Source organism: Rattus norvegicus, chromosome 1 (genome assembly GCF_036323735.1).
Source record: "Rattus norvegicus strain BN/NHsdMcwi chromosome 1, GRCr8, whole genome shotgun sequence".
Classification (NCBI taxonomy): domain Eukaryota; kingdom Metazoa; phylum Chordata; class Mammalia; order Rodentia; family Muridae; genus Rattus; species Rattus norvegicus.
The window spans coordinates 89,142,982-89,155,881 of NC_086019.1; the positions used below are offsets into that span (position 1 = coordinate 89,142,982).

The 12,900-nt window shown below is 53.5% G+C and overlaps 1 protein-coding gene and 1 long non-coding RNA gene across 7 annotated transcripts; one reads left to right on the top strand and one right to left on the bottom strand.

Annotated features, from left to right (window-relative positions):
• Positions 1-5,074: 5,074 nt before the first annotated feature.
• On the bottom strand, positions 5,075-8,857 carry Irgc (immunity related GTPase cinema). 6 transcript variants are annotated; one of them, XM_039111344.2, is made up of 3 exons: positions 8,580-8,813; positions 6,986-7,085; positions 5,075-6,607 (listed from the first exon to the last, which is right to left on the bottom strand). In XM_039111344.2, the coding sequence occupies exon 3, from the start codon at positions 6,549-6,551 to the stop codon at positions 5,160-5,162; it is 1,392 nt and encodes a 463-aa protein (XP_038967272.1). In that variant the 5' UTR covers positions 6,552-6,607; positions 6,986-7,085; positions 8,580-8,813; the 3' UTR covers positions 5,075-5,159. The 6 variants fall into 6 exon arrangements, with proteins under 6 accessions (XP_038967272.1, XP_063117422.1, XP_006228488.1 ...); XM_063261352.1 differs by having other exon boundaries at positions 6,986-7,326; XM_006228426.5 differs by lacking the exon at positions 6,986-7,085 and having other exon boundaries at positions 8,726-8,857.
• Positions 8,858-10,080: 1,223 nt separating this feature from the next.
• LOC134482902 (uncharacterized) lies at positions 10,081-12,006 on the top strand. Its single transcript, XR_010059619.1, has 2 exons — positions 10,081-10,646; positions 11,435-12,006. It is a non-coding gene; the product is annotated as an uncharacterized LOC134482902 (long non-coding RNA).
• The last annotated feature ends 894 nt before the right edge of the window (positions 12,007-12,900 follow it).

Sequence of the window (12,900 nt, forward strand, 5' to 3'; positions counted from 1 at the left end):
TCTACCACGTGCTGGAATTACAGCCATGCGCCACCAGATCCAGCCACATGCTCATTCCACCATCATCTCAGAGAGCACAACACAGGCCTAGAAGTCAAAGTCACCCTTCAGACCTTCGGCGGGTTCCACAGCCAGGACCTGGACCAGCACTCACAGGTCCCCTTAGGCATACAGCAACTCGATGGCTTTACAGATGCATACCCGGAGTGTCCAGACCCCTAGGCCAGACCAGTTGGCACAGGCCTCAAGGAAGAGGCCTAATGGGGCTGGTTCTGGAACAGTGACCACCCTGGCCTCCCACCGTCCGAGTACCTGTGTCTGCTCAGGGATGACCTTAATGAGTATGGTGGTCAGGGGAGCCGGCGTAGACATTCTGTCCTTGTGTGGCCATGAGTATCCTCAGTCAAGATGCTGGGCAGGTCATGTCCTCAATTCATTGTGCTCATTCTTGTGGGTACATTAGTGCGTGCAGGGGCAGCCACACACAGTGCTGGTGTGTGGAGGTCAGAGGACAACCCCGAGGGTTGGTCCTCTAGTGAATTCCATCACTGTTTGAGACAGGGCTCCTCCCTGGCCCTAAACTCCCCGGGATCCACCTAAGTCTGGCTCCCATCTCATTACCATTAGGATGGCAGGGCCTTGGTTTTGTTATGTTTTCATAGCTAACCATGGGGGGTTGGGGATTTAGCTCAGTGGTAGAGCGCTTGCCTAGCAAGCACAAGGCCCTGGGTTCGGTCCCCAGCTCCGAAAAAAAGAAAAAAAAAAAAGACCATTACATAGCTAACCATGACCTTCTGATCCTCCTGCCTCCACCTGGTGAGGACTGGGGTTATGGGCACACACGTGCGCACACACACACACACACCCCATTGAGAGTTAATGTGGTGCTGGATGGATGGATGGCACGCTGAGCTTGGATTTGCCTGGCAAGCCATCCCCTCCCTCCACCTTTTTCCTTTTCAGTGTTAGAATTCAAGTTGATGGACTGGAGAGGTGACTCAGCGGTTAAGAGCACTGACTGCTCTTCCAGAGGTCCTGAGTTCAATTCCCAGCAGCCACATGGTGGCTCACAACCATCTGTAATGGACACCCAATGCCCTCTTCTGGTGTGTCTGAAGACAGCGACAGTGTACTTATATGTAACAAATAAATCCTTAAACAACAACAACAACATCAACAACAGCAACAAAAGAATTTGAGTTGATGGCCTTGCACTTAGTGGGCAAGCATTGAACAGCTGAGCTACAGGCCCAGCCTGTCCCGTGCAGTCTTAACTCCCCCTTTCTGAAAGGGGTCCGTTTTCTTACTTGTTCAGTGAAGAGGAAGCTCTCGGGAACTCCTCGGCTGCTCTGTCTCAAGGAAACATTTACTGTGGATGAGGTTTAGGCAGGGGCCATCTTAGGAAGGACCTGGAACAGCAGCCTGGGAAGCCACAGAAAAGTTTGAACAACACACACACATACACAAGCGCACATATACACTCACATGCACACGCTCACACTCGTGTGCACGCACAAACTCTTCTGTGGTCCTATGGGAAATGAGGCTTGGCCTGACCGACAGAGCAGATATCTGGGCCTAGAGCTGCAGGCCCAGAACAAGGTATAAACTGTAAGGAACTAGGAGGGTAAGGTCCCATTGGCTGAGAAAGTAGAAGAAAGATGGTAAGGAAAAGCCCAGCATGTCTCTCTCCACTTTGAGACCTGTGGTGAGACATCACAACCCCGCCAGGATGCCCTGGGTTTGGGATGTTACCCATCCATAGAGCAAGGGTGTGGGTTCTGGGAACCAAACCCAGGCCCTCTGCAAGGCAGCCTGTACTCCTAACCTCTGAACCATCTCTCCAGCCCTGATCTGGGACTTTTATATCTTGTTTGTTTGTGTATTGGGCTGGCCTCAAAGGTTTCTTGCCAGTACTAGGCCTCATGCATGCAAGGCCAGTGCTTCCAACCCTGAGTACAGCCCCAGTTCAGAGTCTCAATGTAGCTGAGGGAAACTTGAACTCTCAATCCTCCAGCCTCCCCTCCTGCTACAATTACAGGCATTGCCCTACCATGCCAAGTCATGTCTGGGTTTCTTCTACCCCTATGGCCTCTTTGATGCATGTAGGGCCAGGGTAAAGGTACTCACACACAAGCCTGATGTCCTGAGTTCAATCCCCAGAACAGACATAAAGACAAGAGAACTAACTTGTAAAGCTGTCGTGTGACCTTTGTGTGTGCTATGGCTTAAATGCTTACACACACACACACACACACACACACACACACACACACACACCAAGAGTAGGGGACAGGGTGCTGGAGAGATGACTGACTTGTCAAGAGCACTGACTGCTCTCCCAGAGGTCCTGAGTTCAAATCCCAGCAACCACATGGTGGCTCACAGCCATCTGTAATGAGATCTGATACCCTCTTCTGTGTGTCTGAAGACAGCTACAGTGTACTCACATTCATAAAATAAATGAATCTTAAAAATAAAAGGTAGGAGAGGGAGACCTGTTACAAAGCAAAGAGAGCCCACACCCCTTAATCTCCCAGAGGAAGGAGACCCTTTGCTAGGACTGGGTCACTCCGGGTCCTTAGATCTGGAATCCTTAGGAAGCAGATGGGACCGACTTGGGTGAGCCCAGCTCCCTTGTCCCACATCCTTGTCTGCCACCTGCTTTGTGCAGTCTCCAGAACCTTCCCAGGAGCTTGGAAAGCATCCCACGATGTAACCGCCAGGCTGGATCCCAGCCCGGCTTCCTCCGCATGGCGCAGGAGGCAGAGCCTGGAGGATCCAGCTCTCCGTTCGCTGCTTCCCCTGCAGCCCAGTCAGGCATCCAGTTGACCCTCCAAAAGGAGGCCAGGCTGTTTCTGCTGCTCCCACTGCTGAAGCTTCAAGACAAGCTTCCCAGCCTGCCCTGGACCCTCCTCTGTCTCTTCCCAAATTGCCAGTCACAGGGCAGCTGATCACATCCATCTACCTGCCCCTGCCTCTCTGCCTGTCGTGAACCACAAATGTGACTTTTTTTTTCCCCCGGAGCTGGGGACCGAACCCAGGGCCTTGCGCTTGCTAGGCAAGTGCTCTACCACTGAGCTAAATCCCCAACCCCATGTGACTTTTATCTTACACTGCCAAGTTCCTGTCTGGCGGCTGCTCCTGCACTCAGGAGTGCAGGTCCTTTTTCAGACATCCCCAGGCGCTGGCTACTGAGCAGGAAATCGGAAATCAGCTTCCACACGGCCCCTAGGCCTCAATGAGGCTTCTGCACTCTCAGAAATTCGTAATTTTTTTTTATGAAATTTTCGAGATTGTGTTTCTCCATGCAGCTCTGGGTGTCCTAGAACTCACTCTGTAGACCAGGCTGGTTTTGAACTCAAAGATCCACCTGCCTCTACCCCTCAAGTTCTGGAATTAAAGGCTTGTGCTAGCGCTGGAAAGGTATCTGATATTCTGTTCTGCTGAGCCTGAAGACAGCTACAGTGGACTCGGATACAGAAATCTTTAAAGAAAAAGACATGTGCCACCACTGGACCTGTCTTTCTGGGAAGTCAAACACTTGCAACCCTTCCTAGAGGAGTTTGGGCTTGGACAGGTCAGTGTCCAGATCACTTCTGCGGACTCCCGCCATGGCCACTGCCAAGAATCAAGCACAGAGGAAGTCCCTAGGATCCGTATCTCACCAGGACACTTGAGCCTCACCCCTTGTGGTGTACATAGCACTCACAGCCTTGTGTTGTCAGACACATCGGTCGGCATCAGACACCATAATCAACCCATCGGCCTTTCCCTCCAGTCCCCGTGACCACACGAGATCACACACCACGACGCTGTGGTTTAGATCTTATGCCCCACCCAAAGGCCTCTGTGTTGAAGGCTTGAGTCCTCGATGCAGTGTTTAGAGGTGGGGATCTGGGGTGCAGCTCAGCTGGTGGGATGCTCACTGAGCATACAAGAAGTCTCAGTTCCATCCCCAGCACCCAGATGTGTGGAGGTGCACATCTGTAACTCCTCACTCTGGAGATGGAGGCGGGAGAAACCAGAATCAAGATTCTTCAAGATGTAGTTCAAGGTCAAGGTGGGCTCTAGGAGGCCTTGTCTCGACCGCACACTTTTAGGAGATGGGGCTGAAGGCGGCATCAGTGGACTGCTCCGTTCATGGATTTATATGGCGTAGGGGTAGGGGTGGGAACCATAGCTCATAGAGCATTGACGGAAGTGGGTAGCTGTGGTGTACGACTCTGAAGGGCATGGCCTGCGACTGTTAGTGGGGCGTGTGTGTGTGTATGAGAAAGGACTTCTAGGGCTGAAGCCTTTGAAACTGTGGGCCAAAGGAATCCTCTTAAATCTTCAAATGGATCTGCTTAGGTGTTTCGTGTGAATCCACCACCTCAAAACCATGAAGACTTACAGGACTCCAGGTGGGGGTGTGGGTCAGCTGTAGAACACTTGCCTCGAATTCATCAGTGAGGGGCTGAGGGTGTGGCTCAACAGGTAGAGCCCCTGGGATGTAGTGCTGGGGTGCTGGGCCAATCAGAATGGGACAAAAGCAAAAGTTCAGGGGTTAAGAATGTTTAGGGTGGGGGTTGGGGATTTAGCTCAGTGGTAGAGCGCTTGCCTAGCAAGTGCAAGGTCCTGGGTTCGGTCCCCAGCTCCAAAAAAAAAAAAAAAAAAAAGGTTTAGGGTGGGGCTCCACTTCCATGTCTCTGTCTCTGTCTCTGTCTCTGTCTCTGTCTCTCTCTCTCTCTCTCTCTCTCACACACACACACACACACACACACACACACACACACACACACACACACGGTCTCCTGAGCAATTGACAGTTCTCACCTTGACCTCATGGGGAGAGCAGGAAGAGAGACCAGTGAGGAGCCCTGGGCACCCCCTCTACCCACCCCTCAGCCTCCCTCTCCTCGGGATCAAGTGTTACCCACATTCAGTTTACCCCTTAGACCCAGGCCTGTGTGTGTCCCTCTAACACCCTCTACACCACACCCACACCCGCACCCACCCTTGCAGACTCTTGTCTCCCTGCCCCACACCAAGCCCAGCAACTGCAGCTCTCAGTTTGATCACAGTAGCCATGTTTGGTTGATGTTGGTTTTGTTTAAAGGGCTTGGCTGGTGGGTGAGGCGGAGGTGGGGAGGAGGGGCAGGGGCAGGGCTGCGCTTTTATTTGTCTTCTGACAAGTCGCGCCTCTTCCAGCTGTCAAGAATGTACTTGAGGAGGAGGCCAAGCTTCCTGCGGGTGGACAGCGGGGCTTCCTCGCTGGTTCCTTCCCCACTGCTCCGCTTTTCCACTGCATTGTCACCAGCCGCCTCCAAGCTCACCTCACCCTGGGTCTCATCTTCCTCCAGGGCCTTGATGCGGACGCGTTGGGCGTCCTCAGCCATCTCATTGAGACAGCCCTGGAGCATGGTGTAGACCGTGCCGAAGCTGATACCCCCGGCCACCAGCGTGCCAAATACAGGGATGCCCCTCTCAAAGGCACGGGCCACCCGCATGGCACCATCTGAGGACTGCGAGTAGAGTCTCAGGACAGTCTCTGGTGAGACCTCGTTGGCCAGAGGGGAGCGGATGACGGAGCGCAGGTCCCCTGCCTGCTTGCCCACTTGCTCGGCCAGCTTGGCCAGCGAGTCGTCGTCTAGGCCGAAGCTGCGGTGGTATCCCCGCAGTGAGCGGATAAGCAAGGCGTCGTCGTAGGCAGCTGCCAGTCCGGGGACCGGCAGGGCCTGGATGACACCGGACACCAAGGCAGTCTTAAGCACCTGCTCTTGTAGCATGTCCTTCTTCTTCTGCAGAGCCTCCAGCGAGATGTCAGGCAGGGACAGCAGGCCGGCATGGCGACGGTGGGCGGGCAGGTCGTGCTCCCATGTGGTCACGAGCATCGGGAAATCATAGCGGTTTGGCGACAGGTTGGACACCAGGAAGATGCGGGGATCACTCAGGCCCGCTGCCCGCAGCCGCTCCGCGCAGTGATCCCGGATCTCCTGGAGGACGGCGGCCTCGCTGAAGCCCGAGGGCCTCTGGTTGCGGGTGGCCGCCAGATCCTCGTCCACCTTGGTGCGCACAAAGTAAAACTTCTTCCCCTGGCGCAGGATCTCGGAAGCCAGGCGGGTCTCCACTGCGCCACAGCGGCGGGGGGAGACGAGCAAGAAGAAGTCATAGCGGCCGAAATCCACCTCCTTCAGATACTTGTCTGCTGAGCAGCCTGGAGAACCGGCCCCGGGCAGGTCCCACAGGGTCACGTCGGGAAACTGTGGGTGCGGGTAGGGTGAAGGTTGCATGGTGGTCTCCACGACCCCAGTGAGAGCTGCACCAGGATCCTCGGCCCCCACTCCCCGCAGGGCATTGATGAGGGAGGACTTGCCGGCTCCCGACTCGCCCGTGACGCCCACTTCCAGCCGGGTGGTCTCCGTGGTGGCCAGCAGCTCCCGAAGGCGAGAGGCGGCCTGAGGGATGTCGCCAGACTCAAAGGCTGTGCGCAGGGCCTCCAGCTCTTCCTTGGCCATGAGGATGGTGGTCTCCTCCTCAGGCACCGCGGGCAACCTGGAAGTTGCCATGGTTCAGAGCTGGGCAGGAAGATGGGGGACAGTCACAGGATGTGACTCCTCAGTGGCTGCAGGGAAGAAAGGAGACGTTCGTCTATCATGCTCTTGAACAGATGTGGAGGAGGTAAAAGTTCTCACTAGACTGTTACCACCTCTCTCTTCCTCAAGAACTGGGGTACCCTGGCTCTCATCTGTAACCCAGCACTGGGGAGCCTGAGACTGGAGGATTGCCATGTGTCCCAGGACAGTGAGACTGTCTCACAACAATGCCCAGGGGTGGTGGCACATAGTTTTAATCTCAATACTGAGAGGCTGAGACAGACAGAGCTAAGTGAGTTCAAGGCCAACCTGGGCTACACAGTGAGTTTTGGGCTAGCCTGGGCTTCATAGTGAGACTCTTGTCCCAAAAACAACCACAACAAGAAGCCAGGTGTGGTGACTCATACCTGAATTCCTATCCTTGGGAACTGCAAGTAGGAGGGTCATTTGAAGGGTACGCTCAGCTGCATAAGGAGAGTTCAAGGCTCTCCTGGGTCACATGCAACCCTGTCTCAAAACAAGAACTCAGGTACATTTAGCACGAGTTAAGGAACTCTGGAGTATTAAAGGCCCCGGTTCACTTTCCACCTAGGCCACTGTTTTGCTGTGGACCCTGGGGCCCTACTAGCCAAACGATCTACTAAGACGCTGGAGGGGGTTTGTGGAGGAACCTAGGAAGGGAACAACTTTGTGAGGGATGTGTGTGCCCCCTTTGCCCAGGAGTGAGGCTGGGCTTCTGAGATGAAACCTGAAAAAAGAAAAAAACCTGATGATTCCTTATCATGTCTGGGTTGAGACAGGGTCTTACTATGTAGTCCAGGCTGTCCCAAAACTTCCTTTGTAGCCCAGGCTAGCGTAGAATCACAGTGGTCCTCTCAGGCAAGAGCCACCAAGCCCAGCTGAGTCTTCCAAATATTTGAACCAGAGTCATCCAGTCTTACTGTGTGGTCCAGCCTCCCGTACTAGGTAGCAGGGCCTGGCCTGTGGCTCAGGCCAAGCTGGAGAGCTGCTTCTTTGCAACTGCTGTGGTCACAGGAAGCCAGTGTGAGGTGACAGTCACCCTCTGCCACATACTGGCCTTCATCATCTGTGAGATGTGGCTGTAACCATCCTCACGGCAGAATGTCCCATGAGATCGGGAGCCTCCAATGAATCTCCCTTCAGTAAACATTAGTCAAACAACACCGCAGGGCACACAGCAGCGGCTTTTGTCGGCGCCCAGTGTCATGATTAATATTTGTGGTCCATGACTTTTTAAAGTTCGGCTATGTAGCCCAGGCTGGCCTCTAACTCACAGCAGCTCTCTCACCTCAAGACTCCTGAGTACTGTGACCCCATGCCTAGCTAGGCTTGTGACTTGGGCCTCTGTCCTCCTGAACCCTGACTACCCTCAAAGGTCTCTTGGGCCCATATTTGGCCTATTTCTGTTGCCACACCTCTTGAGTCAACAGTGAAGAGACTTAATTCAGCCTGCAGGCTCCCATTCAACTGCTCTCCCACCCCCACAGCCTGGCCTTGGCTGGCCTTGTTGGGCCCACTGTCTCCTAGAACCTGGGATGGCTTCTTGATGATGTCCCTCATTGTCACCCCAAGGTTCCAGAGGTTCTCAACAGTACACCCTGTGGGCTATCACCTCATTCAGACACGGAGGTACATGCCTGTAATCCTAGCACTTAGGAGGCAGAGTCAGGGAAATCACCATGTGTTCAAGGCTAGCCTGGGCTACTGAGTGAGGCCCATCTCAAACAAGCAACACCCCCCCCCAAAAAAAAACCTTCCAAATAAACAAGGAAATCTCTCACTTACAGAGAGAAATCCTTGGAATTAGGGTCCCACTTCATCTGTCAAGGAGAGGATCCTAGGCTCAGATAACACAAGCTATCTCCCCACCCAGAGACAGTCAGGACTCTCCTCGCCCCCTCTGCCAATCCCCCCTTGTCCTTGGCCCTCCTGTATCCCCCATCCCAGGCTCCCCCTTCCCAGACCCTGTCCCTAACCTACCTCAGATGTGACCTGGGACAGGTCCCAGCAGCTAGTGGCAGAACAGTAAGAGGTGACAGGGTCGGGATGGGGACTTGTGGAAGCCTGGGTCTCTATGCACTGACCCGCAGGGCCCAGCTGGAGAGCCTGGCCCCTCAGGGACTCACCTGCCCTGCAGGCTCTCCCTCTCCCCTCACACTCTCCCAGCTGGTGGGGTCTCCTCCCCGGTTAGCCCAAGATCACAACCTGTTGCTAGGACCCATTGTAACACTGAGCCTCAGCCCATTGGTCAGCTGGGCTCTGTGTAATAATGAGATGGTGACATCAGAGGGCGGGGCCCCAGGGAGCAGAGGCCCCCAACCGTAGACACACTGAGAGCTACTATAGGCCCTGAGCTCCCCCCACCCCCGCCCCCAAGGATCTTTCATAACAGACTTGCTCAGAGCACCCCTGTGGGGTGAGAGTGTAGCTCTGTGGGTAGAGAGGGCTTGCCTAGCATGCCTGGGTTCCTCGACGCCGAATATACCTAGTGTGGTGGCAAACAGTCAGTCAAGCGACACTCAACAGTTAGAGGCAGAAGGACTAAAGGCTAAGGCCATCCTCTCCTAGATAGCAGTTTTTTGAGGCCAGACTGGGTTTCATGAAACTCTAAACAAAACAAAAAACAAACACAAAAACCACCCTGAATCAAAAAGAGAAACTCTCTGTGGGCCCCATCACCCCTAAGACGAAGTCCTAAATGAACAGCTCAGACATCTAAGGCTCTGGTCTGCTCACTGCAGCCCAGGGAGCTCTTCTGCAGGCTGCTCGCCAGCCTCACCCTTATTATCCACTCCTCTGTGTACCCCTAAGGTGTCCTATGTGCTCTGGGTACACAGAGGAGTGGATAATAAGGGTGAGGGTAGGGCTGGGTGGATATTAGCTTGGCCACACTGGCTGGGATGGGGAGTAGTGGGAGGGAAGGACTAGATTTCTAGGCCCAGTGCTCAGCCTGTGATCCCAGAGCTTAGGCGGTAGATCCCATGTTCAAGGACAGTTGCGGTGGCTGAATGCTTGCCCAGTGTGCACAAGCCCTTGGTTCCATCCCCGCACTTTGTAGCGAAGAGAGAGGAGAGGACAGCTAGGTCTAATCTACATAGTTTGTTAGAGGCCAGTATGGGCTATGTGAGAGTTCACACACACACACACACACACACACACACACACACACACACACACACACGTAGGGCGATGGGGAGGTAGAACGGCTTAGTCTGTAATGTTTGCCTTGTAAGCACAAAGACCAATTCTCAGAACCCATGTAAAAACGGCTGGATGTGGGACTGGGCCCTTGTAACCCCAGCACTGGGGACAGAAGTCATTGGGCCCTGGCCAGTGTGTCTCATCTCATCAGTGCCACAGTCCAATGAGAGGTCCTTGTCTCAAAAGAGGCAGGGGGGTGATGCAGGAGGCTGGCTGTCCTCTGGCTTACACACACACACACACACACACACACACACACACACACAGTGTGTCTCATCTCATCAGTGCCACAGTCCAATGAGAGGTCCTTGACACACACACACACACACACACACACACACACACACACACACACACACACACACACACACACACACACACACACACACACACACACACACACACACACACACACACACACACACACACACACACACAGCTTGACACTGTACCAGCTGCAGACCGCAGTGGCCCTGGACTGCGCACTGAGTCTTGCCTTCTTCCTCCCTTCCGGAGAATGTGTCCCGCCCATCTGTCAGTCATTGCTCAGTGGCCAGTGCCTCTCTCGCCTCTCTTCATTTTGGCTCCTTTTTCCTCATTACTTTGTGAAGCTGCGCATCCAGGTTTTGGAGAGGGAAATGAAAGGAGACATGAGTTATTTGTGGTGGCGCACAGCTGTAACCCCCGGCGCTTGAGAGGTGGAGGCACGAGGATCACGAGTTGTAAATTATCCCCCGGGGTTACTTAGCAAGTTTGAGGCCGGCCTGGTCCTCCCTGTTGCAAAACAAGCTAAAAGGAAATAGAAAGACACGAACCAGCTGATGTGCGGAGTCGGGGACCCCTTCGGTAGGGAGAGGCTGGGGGCGGGGTGGGGATTGAGAGCTCCAGGAGAGAAACAGGGAAGGTGAAAGGGAACGCGCTCCAGGGCTGCAAGCAGAGATGGGACAGGGGCGGAGCTGGAGCCCGGTGAGTCAAGTGGTGTGGGTGGAAGATAGGAAATGGGAGTTGCAGTGGCTGAATGCTTGCCTAGAGTGCGCAAGCCCTGGGTTCGATGGCTGAATGCTTGCCTAGAGTGCGCAAGCCCTGGGTTCGATGGCTGAATGCTTGCCTAGAGTGCACAAGCCCTGGGTTCCATCCCTGGCACTTTGTAGAGAAGAGAAAGGAGAGGGCAGAAAGCTCTAATCTAGGTGTCCCAGGTCTACCAATCAGGCAACTTGAGAAGCTGAGGCAGGAGGATCACCAGTTTCAAGCCTGCTGCTGAGTGAATTCAAGGTCAGCCTGGGCAACTTACTGACACCTGTTTCAAAACAGATGGTAAAGCAGCCAGCTCAGGCTCATGATCCTAGCTCATGTCTGAACACCCAGACACACACAGAGTTAAGAGGAAAGCCAGCCTCAACTACAGGGTAAGTTCTAGGTCAGGCTGAGCGAACATGAGACATGAGGTGGGGCTGAGACTCCCACTGGTAAGACTCAAAGCACCCGATGCCTGGTGTCTGGAGACTCCAGCTGCTCTCTGGGTCCTGCTCTCAGCTGTGGCTTCTCTACCCTCTGGTCCATGGGCACCGGTCTGCCCTGTCTCCCTCAGCATCCTCCCAGCCAGGCTCCAAGGGCATTCTTTATCTGTTTTCTAGGATGAACCTCTAAAACTCGAAGGCCCATTCTGGCCATTGGAGGAGCCTCTAGAGGTGGGGACAGAGGCCCCCGAAGGAACAGATCGACTGGATCTAGGGAAGGAATGGCTGCTGCCCACTGCGTCGGACATTTCCAAGCCTCAGGCAGCAGCTGCGTGCGCTTGACGGGATCCTGCTGACTGGCAAACCGACGAAACGGAGTCAAAAATAGCCCAGACATTCCTCAACACTGAGCAGACTGTAGCACGTCCCCAAGGCTCCTTCCCCAAATTCATAGACGTGTGCAACACCCGGGGCGGGGGAGTGAGAAGGGATTAAAAGACCAGCCACACAGCATCATCAAACAGATCTGCAGACAAACGCCATGGGGCCAGAGAGATGGCTCAGAGGTTAGCACTGACTGCTCCTGCAGAGGACTCTGGTTCGGTTCCCAGAACCCATGCGGCAGCCCAGCAATGTCTGTATCTCCAGTTCCAGGGGATCTGACACCCCCTTCTGACCTCCGTGAACACCACGCCCACACACAGAGCACAAGCATACATGCAGGCAAAACACCCATATGCGTAAGATAATTTATTTTTTTTTCCGGAGCTGGGGACCGAACCCAGGGCCTTGCGCTTGCTAGGCAAGCGCTCTACCACTGAGCTAAATCCCCAACCCCGCGTAAGATAATTTAAAAAATATTTTTATTTTTCTATGTCTTTGTCAGTATAACTCAATAATATTAATTCAATTAGCCATAGAGAAATAAATGTAACTGGTTCTGCTTGCCTTAAAAAGAACATTACTGAGCTGGGTAGTGGTAGCGTAGGCCTTTAATCCCAGCTCTCTGGAGGCAGAGGAAGGTGGATCTCTGTGAGTTCAAGGCCAACCTGGTCTACAGAGTTCCAGGACAGCCAGGGCTACACAGAGAAACCCTGTCTGGGAAAAAAAAAAGTTCAAAGTACCCACACCTCTATGCTTTGTTTATTTTATGTATGGTATGGGTATACTGTAGCTGTCTTCAGACACAACAGAAGAAGGCATCCAGAACCCATTACAGATGGTTGTGAGCCACCATGTGGTTGCTGGGAATTGAACTCGGGACCTCTGGAAGAGCAGTCAGTGCTCTCAACCGCTGAGCCATCTCTCCAGCCCTCCTCTATGCTTTGTACACTGTGTTGTAACAGCTGTGGACGGGGCCTCTCATCACTTAATTTGAGGTCTCCCATAGACAAATTCTTTTTTTAAAACTTATAAAAAATATTAAAAAAAAAAAAAACCCGAAACAGAGGGGTTGGGGATTTAGCTCAGTGGTAGAGCGCTTGCCTAGCAAATGCAAGGCCCTGGGTTCAGTCCCCAGATCCGGAAAAAAAAGAAAAAGAAAAAGAAAAAAAAAAAAAAGAAACAGAAATTAGGGATTTACCTCAGTGATAGGTGTTGATCTAGCAAGTGTGAGGGTTTGAAATCTAGAGCTAGAAATGCAT